Here is a 19,686-nt window from a genome sequence, read left to right on the forward strand (position 1 = left end):
AATTACTCTTCGTGCCATAACTTGGGTTTGACTAAAGCAAGTCTTTCTGAAAGGCATCAGGCCTAAGATGAAAGCCTTAGAGAGAGGGAGTCTGTCACCTCCCTCATGACTTCATTCTGCCTTAAAATTGCCCTTGCTTTAAAGACATTTTGATCACAAGTTTGTTTATATTCAGCTAATCATGTTCTTCCCCACTAGACTAAAGAGCCTGCAGAGCTTTTGTCCCTATGGAGACACTCAGATTATACAAAATCATCTTTCAATCTTTTTTTTTTTTTTTTTCTTTCTTCTAATACCCTAAGGAAGGCTGAGCTCTGTAAGACTCACTGTTAGGCTCGTTCAGCCCTTGACACTTTGGAAAGGCTCTTCTCTGCATTTGGTCCCATATTTTAATACTGATACTAAAGATGCATATTGTATGCTAGAATCATGTCTCTACTGCCACGGAGAAAGAGGACTACTCCCCCTTCTTCCCTAAAAATCCTCCTTGCTGCTTCTCCGATTGACTAAAATACACAGGACAATATATGAGGCTAACTGACATGGGTGTATGGCTTGCTGTTTCCTTGGCCTGCCCTCTGCAACAAGCATAAGTTTTGCTGGTGATATGTTAAAAATTTACCTTAGATCATTGGATGCATTGTTCAAACTCTAAAAAAGGCCCAGGAGGATGAAATGCTGAACACTGTAAAGGAACAGAAAGAGGGAGGCTACAGAGAGGAACCCATGCATGTTCAAATACAGAACCTGTTCTGCCTTCATTATGGCAAAGATGAGAAGAGCTTGCAATAAGTGAGGCTTGCCTCAAAAATAAGAAAACTGACATTAAGACATTAAAACTGACATGACTGACATTAAGAAAAATCAGCCAGATCTCTAGCTTTTCTTTTCAACATTACCTTCTCAGCAAACCTGGGCCAGGGAGATACAGGATAAGCACTGTCATAAATCCAGTATTTTGTTAGTTGCTAAGGCTGGAAATTATAACGCTATAGGTAAAATATCCCTTTGTCTTGGAAAAGAGCTTTCACTTCAAGTGCCAAAGTCAGGTTAGGTAATCCAGACAATTTCAGATATTCCTGAAGAGAGGACTCAGGACATTCTTCCCCTTGGGAAACTTAGAAAGCAGGACTCATTGCACAGAGACAGCTTCCCAACTCTGAAACCTTCTATGAAATGAAAGCTGTACTGATTAAATCTTTATATAAGTACCAAAAATTCCTCAAAATGCCTTTTGGTTTGTTTGGTTTTTTTTCCAAATAAAAGGTCCTATCATGGTATGGTGGGATGGAAAAGCTTGTTGCATGTTCTTTGGGGTATGCGCTTAGCCCAGCTGATGCACATTGAAGTTCATGCCAGAGCAGTTTCCTGAATTTAATTGTGGCTGTGGGCAGGCAGAGTATTTGGGTGGTAGCAGTCTTTCACCTTACAAAGGACAGCCTGCTAAAAGATCTCTTTTTCCCCTTGCAACTGGGGTGCCGACACTGGAGATGAAAATAAATCAACATGACGACTGTGTGAAGAGCTGGGCAGTGAAAAATTCTACCAGAAAGGCCTCTATTGAAAACTGAGAAATACACAAAGCTTGGGGAACATTAGGAAGCAAGCCTGCTGGTTTATAGAAGTGCAGTGGGGGCATACATCTCTGGTCTCTACAACATTGGTTTATATTAAGCTTTATTTTAAGAGTGATGATTACATTGGCTGGGTTTCAGTCCCTGTGCCAAAGATGCCAAATAAATATCAAATACTCTCTAGGGCTTCCCACCACCCGTACCCACTGTATTTGAACCATGCAAATTAGACAGAATTGACATTGGAATGCTTATAGCTGGGAGAGAACAACTTATTTCCCATCCTTGGGGCATTTTTCATCTTGTTTATATGAATACAGACATGCTAGGCACATACTGCTAATTCAATGGGTTACAGAACATTCAGCGTGCAGGCACTCAGCCACTAGCCTGATTTGTAAGGTCCAAATGTGAAGTTAAAACCTTATGTGTTCACAAGCAACCCATACTGAAACCAGGAGGCGGAAAGGTGCCACCCAGGAAGTTTTTGTCTTGAGTAGTTAAAAGATGGCACTGCTTCCTTCGACATTTTGAAGAGGAAAGCAGGGGGATCAACATCACGCCCAATACATTGGAGCAATACCCATGGAAGTAACACATGCACAGAGGCACCTCCTTTACCTCTACGCCCCTATGAACACTATGAATGCACAGTATTCATTGTGGCATCCCCGTGCTAAACTAGCACTGACTCCTTTTAAAGTCAGGGGCATCCAGAAGCATAGAAGCCTTGCTGAAATAAGGCAATCTAGCGCTTCTTTTAAATCCATCACAGTCCATTCTCAACAGCCTGTCCTGCTGCAGCATTGCAGCTGCTGCACTAAGGGGATTTGCTGTTATCAAGCAGAAGGGGGAGACAAGACCTCAGCTTTTCTCCAGTTCCCCAGAAACGCAGGCTTCTGCCCACCTCTTGCAACAGGCCTGACCTGCTGCTTCTTCCAAGACAGGGACGAACAGACAGCCAGTCAGAGGGGAGGGCCATGAAAAACAGCTCCTCTCCTCATCAACAGGCTGGGCTCCCGCCCCACAGCAAAACCACAGCACTGGTACTGCCAAGAATTCGGTTCACATTCTTCACTCCCCATTGTAGCCACTAGGCCACACGGTCTCCTTCAATCCATTTGCATTTTATTAGGACTTTCATGCACCAGAGGACAAAAGAACAAGCCACTTCCTCCCACTGAGCTCTCATTTCACACTTCAAATGGGCTATACTAACCTTTATGGTGGAGCAGCTGCCAGGGAGGAGGGGCAGGAGGATGCAGGCAGGGCTAGGATGACAGGACAGAGCAGTGTCTGAAGATGCAGCCTCAGCTCCTCTCCCAGTAACCCAGAGGAACCCAAATCAGCACAGAGCAGCACCTTTCCCTCCCGCCCCCACCTCAGGGGCACCCAGAGCTCTGCAGCCACCTTGGTGGTGTTCAGCCCAAGTGCTTTTCGACTCACCTCCCACCCCCAGTAGGTGCTGCTGAGTTAATAGCTTGTACCATGTCCGTAGTCAGAGCATCAAGTAAGCTGGTAATAAATTCAACTTTCTTCCCTTCTGGGCAGCCTGCAGAAAGAAAAGAGGAGGTTTAGTGAAAGAACACACAGGATTGGTCTCCTACTGCAGTTCAGCAAGGATCAGCCAGAACCTCCTTTGTTTGTAACATGGCAGCCATCATCAATCCCTAAGGAAAGGCAGAAGAACCCCTCAGTGAGTTTCTCCGCATGGCAATTTGTCCTACAGCTTTTGTCCAGGCACACACAGGGTCACCAACAATATCTGGCAGGAAGACCATGTGGTTAGCTTTATGGCCTCTCCCAGTTCCCTACCAGCACAACCACAGGGATGTGCTGGAAGTGCCTGGCAGACAGAGCTCCCACGGTGACACTTGCAGAGAAGTTTATAAAACAACTCATTACCTCCTGGGTCATCTTCCTCTGCAAAAATGGCTGTTCTGAGGCCCTAACTGACAGCATAAAGCCTCCCAAAGCACAGCCCAAAGAGAGCGCAGCTGCCTGCACTCTCCTCTTCAGGCACAGAGAACATTGCCTGCCAGCAGCTACTACAATAATTCTGTTCTTTGCATGATCACACTGCATGGGAAATAAGTCAGTCTAAGTCAACACATGGTAATCTCCCCCAGTCAATGCTTGCTTAAGCAGGACAAAGTGTGCTGAAGATGAGCTTGGTAACCATTTCCATTACTGAGTCCTGAGGCCATCTAGTTCCCCACCACCACAATCACAGACTGACAGAGCCTCCTATCCTTAACAGTGCCAGCCTTTTATGAGATAGCTGAGATGAAATTCTCCATCTCCTCACCTTTATGAGGCAATCTATGCTGTTTCCCTGCTTCTTAAAAGGAGCAAAAGCACACTTTACTACCACGTTAATACTGTAACAATTGCTCTAGCCTACACCATCTCCAAAACCACTGTCCAAAACCCATCATCTCCCATCCTACTGTCTTCTCTTGATGTGACAGAGGAGCCATCACCAAATCCCTTACCTTTTCTTTTTCCCAGAACAACATTCACTACCAATTAGTCTGCTGATTAAGGCAGCAGACATCAGAAAAACAGCCTCCCCTAGCAACATATAGCAGTGTCAACACTTTCTGCTTTTCCTGGACAAGCAGAGAAGCATGTATACCCCAAACAGAGCACCAGAAACTTACTGTAATCCCTTGACAACTGAAAGCAGCTTGCAAATTGATCTGATAAAACTCCCTCCTTTGCAGTATTACAGACTCTTTTCTCTGCAATAGCTAACCAACAGTCCCTTGCCTGTCTCCATATTATGTGCATTACACACACGCACACCCCTCAGCACTCATTTGGCACATGGTCCAGAAAAATGTCAGCATTGTAATGGGTAAGCTCCTATGGCAGCCAGAGTAGACCACTCACTTAAAGGAGCTTTTTGTTGCAGTAGTGAGAAGGTTGAAAAACCATTTGCTAGAAGGCATCTCCCTGGGGCCTCAGCAGCTCACCGTCTACAGGAATTAGCAGCTTGCCATTTGCTATGTGCAAGCAACACTTCCCTTCCTTCTTTCTTTCTTTCTTTCTTCTAGCCACAGCCATGACACAATTTGTGAAGAGGGTATGTGTAGGTGTGTAAGAATTTGGACTTATGTCTCCCCCACCTTGGCCTCTGCAGGGTCTCTTCACACAGGAGCACACTGCCTGCAGCACCGTGAGTCTGAAGAATGGGCAAACCTCTAGAAGAGCAATAACGTAAGAAGTCCCCCTTACAGAATTGCATGCAAATAGAACGACCAGTCTCAAATTAAAGCAGGGGGGTTTCTTAAAATTCAGTTCTGCTAAGAAATAAGAGCGGAAAAAAGTAAAAAGAAACATCTTCTCTCACCCCCTGCAGTTCTGGCTCAGCAGGGAATTTTTGCATACAAGAGTAGCTAATCAAACAAACCTCAAGTCTGCATCAAAAGATCGTGCAGCACTGCATCTCTCATGCAGACAAACCAGGATCAGATCCTCCATCTCCTAGTCTCTCCAGAGACAAGGGTATTTTCAGTGACAGGAGCCATCATGTCAGCCAGTGCAGCCAAGCACAGAGCTGAAAGTTTACTCAGGCACAGAAAAATGGCTTGAGCTGAGAGGGGAACTCTGGAGTCTGATGCTAGGACCAGACTACTAAGCTACAGAGCACCATGTTTCCTCTTCTGCGTCAAGCAGCTCCTGTCCTTTTGTCCAGCTGCAGTGCAGACGCAGAGGGAGATGGGAAACGAAACCATTCTCTCTTCCTGAGAGATCAGAAAGAAAGTCTGAAAGAAAAAGGCCAAGAGGAAAGGATTTTCACAGAGGAGTCCTGGAGAGGCAGGGGGAAGTGCAGGGAGAGGCAGTAAAACAAGGGGAGAAGGGGATGGGGAAGAAAGGAAGTAAGGTTATTCAATTTTAGCATGATTTCCTAAGGAAATGAGCCTTAATGCAATCATTTAGCTGGTTTCCCTCCTCTACCCCCCAAAGTTATACTTGAACCCATTGGCCAGTTTCATTCGAATGTGAGAGGGAAGCAGATAGGAAATTTCTCCATGACCTGTGAAAATGAGGAGTTGCATAGAAGAGAACCCTGCTGAGGGCAGAGTAGCTAAGCAGAAAGCTAGAGGCCTGAGGTCAGGAGCCAGCAGAAGGAGAATTAGGAGACACAGAAGGCAAATCTGGAACAAATCTAATTTCCTCTGCTAACCTGCTCACTTTTTGCTAGCCCTGGAAAGGGCCAGGAGAAAATGAAGAGGATCCAGAGCTATCAGCAATTTCTGCAGAGTTCTTGGTCTCTACCACTCCCTCATGGTGGAGAGGGATCCACTGTAACTTCTGTTTTCAAGCAGACAGTCCCCACCCAGGACAGCAATGACTGACCTGTCAGTGGGAGCCCCTCACTCTGCTCCTTAGAAAGGCAGCAGGAAGGAAAAAACAGAGCACAGGCAGGTAGGATAGCATTTTTAAGAGCTGCGCAGACACCTGTGCCCAACACATCTTCCTCACAGAAACAAGGTAGGGAAACAGTAACTTATGACTTCTCACTCTGGTAAGAGGGGAAAGCAGAATATAAAACAAGCAGCAATGGGAGATAAAGTGGGTCCCAGGCAGAAAATGAGCGATAAAGTCCAGCTAAGTGATGAGCCAGCATTAGTTAAGGGACCTCAGTGCACCAGGAACGCTGCCCTGCCTGGTCTGTGCAGTGTCAGGGAGCCAGCTGGTCCGCTGACAATTGCTAGCTGTGTTCTTTTTCATTGCTCAGGGACACAAAGCTGCTGAAAAGCCTTGTTAAATGGAAAGGATCCTGTCCCTGCCAGGCTTTGAAGAACATTCAATGCTGTGCCCATTCTTCCACCAGGGGACCTCCAGGCATCCAGGTTTCCTTCCTGAAAATTCTGATCCCAGACATGTTTTCAAAGGGCATACAGGCAATAAACAGGCCCCCAGAACACTCCCAGCCTTTTCAGGTTCACTGATGAAGATGGAGGTGATCCAAAATAACACAGAATAAAACCCATGGTAGAACATGCACGGTGACGGAAATCCCCCATTTCTTCATCAATATTCTTGGCCTCTTAAGAGCCCCAAGGTGAGACAAGGGAAGAAGGCAGAGACAGGATTTTGTTCCTCTCTGACCTGGAAGTTCTCTGTCCTTGAACGGATCATCAATCTCTGTGCTCTTCGATCTGGCATCGCTTTCACACACTGGGGTCTCATAGCTGAAAAAGGAGAACAGCAGATGCTAAACTATGTGATATACCTTTAGTGTCATCAGATGGTTGCTAAGGGGTTGCGTCATCTTTGCTTACTGCAGGGGAAACCAATAAACCTGCAGAAGAAATATTGTTCTCAAGCATTTGTCTGCTTATGGACAGTCAGCAACAGCAGGAGAAATAGAGAGAAGGAAGAGCATACTCTGAAGTCCAGAACCAGCTACCAACCCAAACCTACAAACAGCACAAGGCCCTCTTCCAACTCTTGTGGGCACAGGCTGAACTGCTTTTTTCAAAGCTGTCCATGCTCTGCAGAATCACTGCCGTCTAGCACAGTTTAGGTCCCAACTCCTACTGGCCTGTTTTTATAACTTGCCAGACCCACAGTTTGCTTCCAAACCCCAAGTGAGAAAAGATTCCCCATGTAGTTCTAAGATACAGAGTGACTTAAAGAAAAAGATCTATCACTGGCTTAAAATCTATCAATGCACAACCAAGCAGTCTTCTAGTCTTCCAAATCTGTTCTGGGCAGGATCCAAGTGGCTGTAACATGGAAGTATAAAGCAGAGCATAATGCAAAGCCACTTCTCTTTTCACTGCTCATGTTCCCGATCTGTATTATTGAGCAAAGTGCTGGTTCCTGTTACCACCCAAAAGCTGCAAGCCAGAGGAAAAAAAAGGCTGCTTTGCATGAATACTTAACACAGAATAAAGTAAGGGCAGCAGTTACTATGCACCAGCTCCTACAGAGAGGGAGCTGCACAGTACCATTCAATAGGGAACATCACGTACGGCATTGCTAGCTCTAAGGAAGGCAGTACAGAGCTGACTGCTATGGAAGTAAGAACTTGTCTGATATAGCAACAGTATTTTTTTTATATCTCATCTCACCAGGCTTATAGCTCTTACCGAGTGGAAGTACCAGGCAGGGGGCGTCCCGTGTCCACCAGGACACACCAGCAGTACCCAGTTGACTGGTGGCATTGCACTGGTTTGTAGAGCCCTCCAGGAGCACACTCCGGGATGACGATACCCTCACGGGGGTTCTGCCTGGCCTCCTCCAGGGCGCTCTGCCTTTCCTGGTCGCAGGAGTGAACTTTCTCTGGAAGATGGGAGGGAGGTTGGAGGGGGTGGAGAAAAAAAGTCAAATCAAGATCACCTTCCTCAGCTCAGCAGGATATGGGTATCCTTCACATCAGGAGAGCTTTGTGTCTGTTTCCTTCTCAGCAAACACCGGTACATCTACAACCCTAGGGACTCAGGGACTTCTGGGTCGAGAGCTTCCTCCTACATTTAGCTGTGACACAACGAGATTATGGATTATAGACACTGCCAAGTGCCCACCCAGCAAGCCAGGAACAGCAGGAAAAACTGTTCCTGCTCACCTGGGTTTTGGAACAGAGCTATCGGATAACAATAATTCACCATTCCTGCAGCCACAGGGTAAGCATTTCCTAGATGATGGTTTCACAGACTGAGATATCCTAAATTGTGACATGTATTTTCCAGTTAAACAAAGGAGGCAAACACCCTACCCTGCCCCGCCCCACCCCACCACCTCATTCTCCAGACTGCAACACACTCTTCCCTCTCAATAGCATCTCTCCAACACAACCCCAAGAGGAACAGAAGGTTATGTTCTAACACTGCCTTATCCAGTGCAGAGAGCACCTGCACACACCATGGCAGGGAACAGAATGGGATACCCCATTCTATCAACACTGCCATCACCCCTCCAGCACAATCCATCATTGTCCTCACCTGAAAAACAGAGGGCACCCAATATTGCTTCCTACCAAGGGGTAGGTAGGACCCTGTCCCTTAACAGCTTATTACACAGAAAAGGTTATTTCCAAGGCCATTGTCAACCAGAGAACATGAGTACACAGATGGCATGCACCAAAGAACAGAAAGAAGCCAAAAGTGGCTTCTGCAGCCAGCCTAGCACCTTTGGCCCTAACGCTGCCTCTTCGACCGCTGCCTGCAGAGGAGCGAGGGATGCACGGAGAGGTGTCAGGCTGCTGCCTCTTACATGGACCAGCCGTTAAAAAGGGAAGAGATGTAGAGTACCCATGGAATGTTACGACCTGTTTGGCTTAACAGCCAGAAGTTCTTAATTACAAGTCTTCAAACATTCTGACCTTTTGAGGAGTAGGAAAATCATTTCAACTTTGGAAACCACTGAAGGTGTCACAGAGAGGAAAAAAAAAGCATGTATGTAGGACAGAAAGCAGCCAAGGCAGCTGATCACAGGATTTAAAACATATCTAAGTCTAGGGTAAAAAAAAAAACCCAATAAAACTCTTAACTTTTATCCTTAGGAGAGTGACAAAAAACAAAAGCAGGAACAGTTGTTCTCTCCTTCCCTAGCTTTCCTCCCCCTTGCAGTTTACTCTGGTTTTTTTCTTTTCTTTTTATAAACAAGCCACAACATCTGAAATTCTTTGCCACAGTCAAGAATCCCCTCAAGCTTTCAATACATAAAATGCTCTAACACTGACAGGCAATGACACCACAGGTTCATCCCAAACCTGCAGATGTTAGCACAGTCAGCCAGCAGACATGGCTTGACCTCAGCATCCTGCCCGCGGGACAGGCTCAGCACACGACTAACACACACTTGATGTTTCTGTGTTATTTTGCCCACCTGTCTGTACCCCATGGGTTACATCCTATATATTGGTGATAAATTCTGGTGCAGAAAGTAATATTTGTTCTGTATTTGGGGAACAAAAGGGCTGCTGATTCACAACTAGAATTCCTCAGCTTCGTTGCAGCAGGTACAACACAAAAATCTCCAGCAGGTCTGCACAGCATCACCTGAGTACAGCATGCTTTGGGTACCAGAAGCACTTCTACTAGTTTCTAATTGAACTATAGCAGCCAAAGAGTCTGAGAGACCCAGAATGGTCTCCCTCTCAGTATTTCAGAACTCTGTTAAGGCTGGGAATGTGAAGGGCACCTGAACTTTGCCACACACAAATCCACACAACCAAAACACAGAATAAAAACTTTTAAGTGTCAGCAAGTCTGACTCAAGCAGAGAGAAACTTGATCGGGAAGGAGCAGGAGGGGATAAAGTCAACAAAAACTGAAAGGGAGCTCAAGTCTCAGCTGATATTTAAGCTGACTTCACTTTGCTGACAGATTTCACATCTGAAAAAAAGGCCCCGTGACTGTTCCCAAGCTGTATGTGGACAGAGAAGTCATTGAGCGAGAGGCCTGCAGGCTCCTTAACAAACCACTTACATCATGAGGGGCCCCCACTTGCCCATGGTCTGCTGACAGCAGTTCACACCTTGGCCCTCAGGTGAGAAGGATCATTCTTGCAGCTTGGGGAAGTAAAAACAGGTAGAATTCCCTATCATTACTTTACATAAAAAGCAAAAGAAAAAAAACCCCATCTGCTGAAGAGAACTACATTCCAGGAATTTTTCTATCTAAATCCCCAAAGCTTCCTGAGTGCACAAAGTCAAACTAAGATCTCTCAAGTCCTTTGAGTCTTGCAAAGCTAGCATTAAAATGTCTCTCAAAAAAATAAAGTGGGGTTTTTTTTTTGTGTGTCAGGACAAAAAAAGGTGCCACTTATTGAAATCAATAAATGAGTTAGTATCTTATTTTACATACATTTGCAGTTAGGTATGCAAATTACGCAGAATAAATGTACACGCTTACACACACGTTTGTACTATGCCATAAAAATGGCAAAAAATTCTCTGCACATATTAAAAGAGTCTGTGGGAATTGAATAGTCATGGCATTTACTACCAGGATACAGAACTAATTGGTAGTCACTTGCGTCTGAAGGGTGTTTAAAGACTGAGTAAAACTAACCTTACAGATTTTCTTCAGCTGACAACAAATAGATGCAATGATGCAAAATCCACCATTGTCACCAGTATTCAGCGGCCCGTTATTAGCAATGATAGCAGTACAATGAAATAGCAGGAAGATCAGATTTTTCTCATTTCTAGCATACATCTAGAAGTAGCCACTATGATGAAAGTCCCATCTGTTCCCTTACATGCTGAAGAACATAAAACAGACATACTGGGGCAAACCAAAGCCCAACTTGTTTCTTTCACATCCAGCAATGGCCAAAAGCAGATGCTTAGAGGAGAACAGAGGAACAGGAGGAGCGTACACTTCTTTCCCCTACGTATTTCATGTCTCAACCAGTTGCGGATCAGAAACTTGCAGAGACGGGGTTTGTATTTAGCAAGTAGCAATGGCTTTTCCCTCCCACCAGTTTGCCATGCCTCCCCTCAAACTTTTATTGACTATGACATCCCGCAGCTAGTTCTGTGGCTTGGTTACAAGTTGCGTGTGAAACAAAACACACCTTTTGGTTTGATCTAACCCTAGCTCCAACTAGTTTTGTTTGCTGACCCTAGTTCTTCTGGAGGATGAAGGAACAAACAGCTTGCAGTCACTCCCTCCCTGCCTCTCGCTGCTTCACAGATTTCTTCTTCATCTCTTCTACACGCTTAAGAGTCCCAGCTGACCCAGTTGTTCCTTCTCTGAACGCTTTCCAGACCCACCATACCTTCCCTGAGCTAGATGGGATCAGGATAGCAAACACATTGACACTAAACAGAGGCTCTGACAACAGCCCTGTGGAAAAGTTCCTTCAGTGACATCCGTCTACTAAGGCAGAAGAAAGTATTAACTAGTCCTAGCCCCTGGAGAGACTCTTTCCTCCAGGCTACCACTCTAACAGCACTTAATTCCCTTAAAAAAAAAGTATTACTATTAACAGTAGGGGTATATTTCAACAGCCAGCAAAATCAGCTGAGAAATCCACACCATCAGCTTCCCTAGTACAGGACTTGGCATGAACTGCATATGCTGTCACCCTGAAAGACAGTCTCATTGGTAATAAAGGGACCATCAAATGCTATCCCAGCTCCAGGACACTGAAGTCAGCCTGTTCCAGTCAGACTGCTTACTGGAAATTTTGCCGTTGTTGCCAAGGCCAAGTTTATGGAAGACAGTGAAAGCCTATAGCCAAGCTAGATGTTTTAAAGCCAGCTATGAAATTATGCTGTCATCTTAGAAAGCAGCATATATTTATTATACATCCAGGATACTTAAAAACCTATTCCCTGTTTGAGTTAATGGGGGTGCAGGCACAGAAAGATAAAAGGTTTTCTTTCTTTCTTCCTTTCTTCCCTTTCTTCCCTCCCTTTCTTTCTTTCCCTATGTTACACATTTAGAGAAAGAAGAACATTGAAGCTAGCAAGTCAGTAGGACAAAAACAGCCTTCCCAGGACCAACAGTAATATTGCACCCCCTGTTTTTTATTTTTTTTTAAAAAAAGCACTGTCACATTCCCCTGTTTTCTGCCACCTCTGCTTTGACTTAAGACAACCATCAGCAAAGAAACTGAGTAACACTTGCCAAATCACTGCTGCTGGGGAGCAAAACCTTTGGGAGACAGCAAATCTATATTACAACAAATCCAATGACAGGAAAAAAAGATAGGGAATACATGCACACACACAGAGGAGAATCACTGGCAGAAATATCCATTTCACCTTAACTGCTCAGCTCTAAAATGCTAACTGCTTGTTCCTTCTTACTCTTGACTGCTTCTAACACTCCTTAAAACATTTTTAAAAGTAGTGTCTCTGAAGCCATGAGCTATTGCAGGAAAACTGGACTCGGACATCTGCAGTTGTATGTTATTTATGCAACAATTTTGCCCTAGTAATGGCCTCCTAAGAAATACATTGTCAGCTTCATAAAACAGTCTCTCATTCCTGGTCCCTTAAGTACACACATTCAAAAATACATCTAGTGCTTGCACAATATAAATAAAAATAAAAATGATGGATGAGGTAAGGGACTCATCTGTCTAATAAGCTAGATGGTTATTAAAGAGATGGGGTGTTTGTTTACCTTACAAAGCTGATATGAAAGGGTGTCTAGCAGCATCTAACCAAAGGCTTGTGCTTAACAGTTCTCATGCTGTTAGTTCTCACGGCTAGATGCAGCCAACGCGCTGCTCTAGGGACGAGGCAGCCTCCCCCAGCTGCTCTCCTGACAAAAAGCAACTCTCATTGCTATCAAGAGCCAAAGGACCAAGCATCAATCACCAGGACTGCTAGGATGCTGTGGATGATTAGGGTGGGATATAAGGAAGATCTGCCATCCATCCATTGACAGCAGATTATTTTTAAAATATTGCTCTCATGCACCCAATTTCTTTCTTATTAAAAGAAGTGAGAGACTATGACACCAAAACCAACCACCTTGGAGAGATCCCTACACCCTTGAGTGACAGGAGCCTTTCTTCCAAACTGTGCGAAAGACAGGGCCTAACCTCCGCCTGTGCTTCTGCCCAGCCCCAATGAACCTATGTGAATAGCCTAAGCCCAGAGCTCCAGGCTATGCCAGGCACGGCGGATTTCCTTCTCTTTCCCTCTCTCATTTCTTTTGACCAGAAATTCTGTCTGGACCAGGGAAACTTTTCCCATGGAGTTCCCACAAAAAAAGCTTCAGTTTTAATGAACAAACATTCATCAGAAGGGGAGGAAAAGGTCTTTTACTGAAGGATTCCTGACCAATCCCCATTGTTAGTGCTGTAACAAGGACCTGACTTCAAAATACCATTTTTTTTAAAAAAAAAAAAAAAAATCAAACATATGCCTCTCCCAAGTTTGGCTTCTTTTTTTTTCTTTTTCTCAACTCCTAGCTTTCCCCTCCATGAGGAACTAGCACAGCACAGAACGAAAGGCAGCAGGGTGGATGTCTAGTGCCAAGTTTCTGCCGACATCCTGTGCCAACCCAAAAGTGAGGTCTAAGTGTCTTTGTGCCTCAGTTTTCCTTTCAGTGAGAGAAAGTGTTTGCCTGTCTCCCAGGGAAGCTTGATTCAAACAGGGTTGATTTCTCATTTTTATTTGGCCTATCTTTACACTACTCTGGCAGAGAAGAAGAGCATGGAACTGGTTATTTTATCACAGCATATACACCAGTTTAAAGGTGCTTTTACGTTGCATAAGGGAGCTCTGATGCAAACAGGACCCCAGTCTGCTCCAGGAGGACAGGTGCTTCATCCCACTACAGGGTTTACAAAAGCTGTGGGCAGAAAGCGCAGCCTCATTCCACAGAGCAAGTTCAGCACAGGTTATATCAGGTTATATAGCCTAAATCTGCATCCCTTCCACCTCAGAGGTAAAAGAGAATTTAAAAAGCTTTGGTTATGCACACGCACAAGGGCTGGCAGGACTAGCAACGCAATGAGGTGAATAGGCACTAACTGACTGGTCTCCAAGCTGGGCTGTGGGTGGAGGGAGAGAAACAACCCCTTCTCTGTTTACTAGGAGCACAATAACAGCTGAGCAAATACAGCTCATAGGGATAGCATAAATCTCTCCACGCCTCTGTTAGTCATCAGCACTGCTACCTCGTCCACCCTGTTCTGTCTGGGACCGTGGTCCTTCCAGGGTATTCTGGATAATGAAAAGGTAAAGATAAAAACAAATCTTGCAGGTGCTCCCACACTGTACCAGTTGAGCGGTCCTTGCTTTACCGTGGTACTCACTCAATTTCATTTCTCAAGGCATAGGCTACAGAGGAAGCAGAGATTACTACATGTTCCAGTGCTGAACAAGTACAATGCAAAGGTTTAACAGGTGGCTTATAATTTTTCAAAATGCATTGTTCCAAGTGGCTCATTAAACTTCAGCTATCCAGGAACACATTCTTCTGCCATTTTCCTTCTGCTCAAAGTGATAAAGCTGCACTGCCCTCTCATCAGTGCTACGTAATGAGAAGCCTATTCAATATCTACCCTCTAGCTTGAAATAAGGAGGAATGGCTGAAGGAAGCACTGTCCTAGGGATTAGAGTGAACTTGCCGAGGTAGTTTTTGATGCACAACTTGTGCTCACTTTGCAGAACCTGTGGGCATTGGGTGCTGCCCGGCTAGGAAAGGAGTCTGCTCCACAGGATTTCCAAACCACACAGGAATACAGCTCCACTTCTTGAAACCTATCAGTTGAAAGCTGCCTGTCTGTACAATTCTAACTCAACTGTCATTCAGGCAGGGCTTGGACTCTTTCTACCACCCCACCTCTCAAGCAGTCACACAGTCCTAGACCTCCTAGAGATGTAGCTATACCAGCTGAAGGATGGCAGAAAGAGAACAATACTTTTTTTTTTTTTATGGCTACAGCACATCATCCTGGCAAAAAATGCAAATATTGGCATGTTCATACACAATGCATTAGACAGAGCTCTGATTAAGTTCTGGTTCATTAGAGTATATTATAAGTTGCCTTATTCTCACAAGCAAATGAGGAAAATGTAGACTACATACAATTACTAGAAGATAGTTGCCTAACACTGCAGGTTAAGAAAAACATTGTCCGAGAGGAGAGGTCTCAAAAGTTCTCTGTGAAACAGTTCTTCAGGATTGAAAGCAACCATGAGACTTGTCATGTTTCAAATTAAATGACCAATTTAGCTAGTGGAACATATCATCCAATTTACAGACTGAAATTCAGGAAAGAATTCAAAGTTCTCTTGATAAATGGTTTTAAATCAGCATGAGCACAATTTACAAGTACAAACCATAACAACCAGGAAGGAGAAATCCAGTGTGTGGAGAGGAAATTACTGGCGAGACGGCAAGACTTGGAAAAAAATGGTCAGGAGCTTAGGTAGACCGCAAAAAAAGTCTGCAACTCCATGACACTGCAAACAGCAACAACAAAATCAAAACAGCTAAATCTTGCTGTGGGATGTAGTGACAAGGTCCTCACGTAAGAAACAGGCACTAAGGACTGGTGAGCCTTTAAATCAGTCCTGTGTCCAGCTCTGGGTGCTGCACTTTGAGGGAGAGGTGGACTGTTTGGCAAGAGTGCAGGAGAGAGCAAAGGGAACAGGCAGAGGTCTAGGAAATTTGATCTATGAGAAAAGGCTGAAAGAATTCCATTTGTTTAGTCTAGGGATGATATTCAGGATTCTGAGACATAAAAGCTGTTATGTAAAAAAAGATGGTCATAGATCACTTTTTTCTCCCCCACGGGTAGTTCAAGTAGCAGCCAGCTTACTCGGGGAAAGGAGATTTAAGTTTGATATAAAAAACCCCTGGTGATTAACTGTCCACTCATTGGAAGAGGCAGTGGGATCCCTGTCACTGCATTACGAACAGGTTATACACATCAGAGCTACTGTTAACTGGATACAACCCTGAGTTAAAATGGGAAGGAAAAAGACTATGCAACCTCTTCAAGTCTTTTCCACTCTCCTCATAGAGACTGAGAAGCTCCAGCAGATCCTAGGTGACTGTGGCAACCTCTTTGCAAACACAACCTAAAATCTTGAAGATATTTGATCTGGTTTAAGTTTCCAGATTTTGGGGTCTGTTCGTCCTAATGAACCTGGCCTTCCATATTCTTTATGACAGCTGTAGCTGTGCAGTACCTTCACAACAACAGTTCCCAGTCGGAGCAGAGAAAATCTGGCACCAAAATGCAGCCCTCTTCAGCTCTTTACATCAGGATGGTTCCTCAGAAGTAGAAAAGCTTGCAACTTCAGATGCTGCCCTTGTGATTTTGAGAGGAAGCTACCCAGAGTCTGCATTTTTTTCCCTAACTCCCCTTTTCCATTTCACATAGTTTCTAAGCACTGTTGGCTTCTGGCATATCTAGCTTTAAGATAAGCCATCTGTCTTTGAACACATTCATTCATTTTCTCTATACTCCTTTCTCACTGCACTCTTTCCACACTGAGGAATGCTATTAAACAAAATGAGAAGCCATAGGTGTTTCCACTGTAGCCTTAACATTGTTGGGAAACTATTTTCACTTCCACACCTGTTTTTAATAGCGCCTGGAACAACTAGCACAGAAATTGTTGGAGAACTTGCCTACCCCTACCAGCTGGAGTATATGAACACACTATTTTTACAGTATTGTAAGTGTATAATTATAGGACACCGAAGAGGAGGCTTTTGAAAACTATCACAGGCAGGTAAAAAGTATTTCGGACTGGTCTTTCCTAACTAGAGTAACATTCTTTTTTCATGCTACAGCTGGTAAGTAAAGGGGGCGGGGGGGAAACAGACAGGTTTATAGTGTGATGAGTCTTTCATGTAATGACAGATCAGCTTTTTCCTGTAGTATTTAGCACTTTATGAGGAGGCAGAGGGAATTGCCTCTGATAGTGCTAGCACTCACTTGGACATTTAGTTTGAGCCAGCTGTCTCTGGGCAAAATGTTCAGGCTTTGGACGTTCAATGACGTAACATACGGGATTCAGACATCAGCCACAGGACAGAGATACTTGCTCCCACTTCATCAGTGTCATGAGATGTAGACAGCCCTCTTCCATGCTCTGGGTTGAAAGGCAAGTGAAGGACTACAGAGTAGTAACTACAGCTGAGGTTAGTCTTTTTCCCAGTAGGATTTCTCTGAATTCTCTGAATATTACACAGGCAACAGTCCCTCCAGCTGTGGGACCTCACACATTCTAGGGTCCCAGCTCCAGAGAGAAGCTGCAGCTTTATGCTGCTGGAGCCTGTTCAACAAACCTAAGATAAGGTGGGAGGCTGATGACACCAGAAGGATCAGACATCCCTGCATTATAACTGGTGAAACCAGAGAAAAGACATTCCACTCACCCAGAGTGAGGATAGCCAGTTTAACACATCTTTCTCCCTCACTTGTTCCAGGAGACTAAATGCTGCCCTACTTTTTAAACATACTCCCATCTCTTTGGATACCCTGGTTCTGAAGATAGGTTCTCTGTCCAGCCTTCTTTCCTGACTCTTCAGAGACAACTCTTGGGACCTTCTACCAAGAGGTCTTTCCAGCTACTTGCACACCATTTCAACAGCCTGAAAAGCATGCAGTTATGCCCCCCTTAAACTGTACCACAAAATGTACTTGCTAGTTCCCATTGACCACTTTCTTATTTTGGTAGTCTGGGAAAATGCAAAAATGAGATGCCCAAAGAGAAATGGAACATGAGGATGGCAGCTTTTACCCGTGCCCCCCCACCTTCCCCACAAATACACACAGGACTTACAACACCGCTTACAGTTCTGTTGACATTAGTTTGAAAGTAAAGAGAACACAGTCGACATACAAGGAGGTTGTAGTGAGGCAGGTGTCAGTCTCTCTTCCCAGGTAGCAAGTGATAGGACAAGAGAAAATGACCTCAAGTTGTGTTGGGGAGGTTTAAATTGGATATTAGGAAAAATTTCTTCACCGAAAGGGTTGTGAAGCACTGGAACAGTGCCCAGGGAAGTGGTTGAGTCACCAACCCTGGAGGTATTTAAAAGAAGGGTAGACATGGTGCTTTGGGAGATGGTTTAGTGGTAGACCTGGCAGTGTTAGGTTAATGGTTGGACTCTCTGGTCTTAAGAGTCTTTTCCAACCTAAAGGATTCTATGATTCTATGATATTTTCCTCAAATGTCTCAGTGCCACCACTCCACAAGCCCTACTGATATTCCTGCAGGACCTCACACATTTCTACATTTCCTTTCTTACATCTTCAAGACCCACCAAAGTAGAGAACCTTTTCACCTGAAGCCTGACAGCAGAATGAAGCCTTCATGAGTGGGGTAGGATTTTCCAGATGTTCTGGAATGCAGCTTTGCTCACTCACAGCCTTGTGATCTGCGGGTGATATCCACGGCCTCCTTGGACAATGCTGGGGGCAGCAGACACTTTTAGGGATACGCCGATCTGTGTACTGTTGCACTTTCCCCCCCCGCCCCTTCAATTGCCTCCTTGCAAATCACTTGCAAGACTCACCACAGCTTTTGGTTTCAGGAGAAGCCTAGGTCTAAACCTTTTCCAGAGGGAATCTAGGAGCACAGGTCAAGCCGTTACTATGAAATGGCTCCTTCTTATTTGTGGCACCTTAGAAATGCTATAATCTTTCTTGTGAAGTTGAGAACATTTCAAGAAAGGCAGGAAGGTGAGTCAATCCGTGCAGTCTATCTGCAGGCAACAACATACGTCCAAATGGATGTTTGAGGTGCAGATCCACATGCAAGCCTGTGGTGAACACTGCTATTACATAGCAGCAAAGTGCTCCTTGCTGTAAGGAATTATTTCAGCAAATCAATGCAACCCCTCCAGCATGAACCAGCTTCTGCTAAAAAGCAAAACAAAAACTCCATAACGTTGACTTCTCTGCTCTCTGTTTATCCCTGTATGTCCAAGTAATGTCTGGTGCTAGAGCTTATTTCCTTCTCCCTCCAAGTCCTCAGTGCTTTTAAATGCAGGGTTGGCTTTTTTCCCCTTTTATCCCAGCTTCTTATATCTTTGCCCCTCTCCTAGTGCTCCCTGTCCACTTGCCTTAACTAGCAGCTGTAAAGTAGCAGTTATGACTCCATGTCTAGAGTAATTTGTTTTCTTTCTTTGGGGAGAATAAGTTGCGGTGTGTGTGTGTGACTGAATTCTTTGGGAATGATTTATCACACAGCACTCGGCGGGGCTTAATTTATTTGCCTAGCTGCATATGGTTTAACACCTATGGTTGCATGCCGACTATTATACAATGTTATTTTTCCCACTTGTATACTTTGCACCTTTTCATAGAGCAGATTAACTGGTCCCCAATGGCATGTTATTTATGACTGTGTTTGCTGGCTGTCTGGGAAGGGTCCTGGTTCTAGATTCTTCCATCCTCCCTGCTTCTGCTCTCCCCTACATGCTCCCTTCTTCACCACACCTGTCACACAGACTGTGAGAGAATCACGCTTGGGCATCACATGTATCACATATATCACATGTATCAGAACTTCCAGGAGGGAGGAAGATACAAAGGCCTCCCAAGCAGCACTCAAGACAGCAAGGGGTGGTTGAACCACAGATGGAGGTGGAGGGAAAGGAGGGATAAAAAGTAAGGGAGAAGCATCACATTTTGGCTTGCAAGGAAGCAGGAACTCAGT

The 19,686-nt window shown here is 44.7% G+C and overlaps 1 protein-coding gene across 6 annotated transcripts in view; it reads right to left on the reverse strand.

The window, feature by feature from the left end:
• SMOC1 (SPARC related modular calcium binding 1) overlaps window positions 1-19,686 on the reverse strand; it is a 135,250-nt gene that overhangs the window by 18,624 nt on the left and 96,940 nt on the right. For all 6 annotated transcript variants that reach the window (XM_075105777.1, XM_075105779.1, XM_075105778.1 and 3 more), the window contains 3 exons: window positions 7,682-7,874; window positions 6,696-6,778; window positions 3,021-3,126 (listed from right to left, as the gene is read on the reverse strand). In XM_075105777.1, coding sequence (XP_074961878.1) covers window positions 3,021-3,126; window positions 6,696-6,778; window positions 7,682-7,874 — 382 coding nt within the window. The remainder of the gene's footprint in view (window positions 1-3,020; window positions 3,127-6,695; window positions 6,779-7,681; window positions 7,875-19,686) is intronic.

This window comes from Phalacrocorax aristotelis, chromosome 10 (genome assembly GCF_949628215.1).
Source record: "Phalacrocorax aristotelis chromosome 10, bGulAri2.1, whole genome shotgun sequence".
Classification (NCBI taxonomy): Eukaryota; Metazoa; Chordata; class Aves; order Suliformes; family Phalacrocoracidae; genus Phalacrocorax; species Phalacrocorax aristotelis.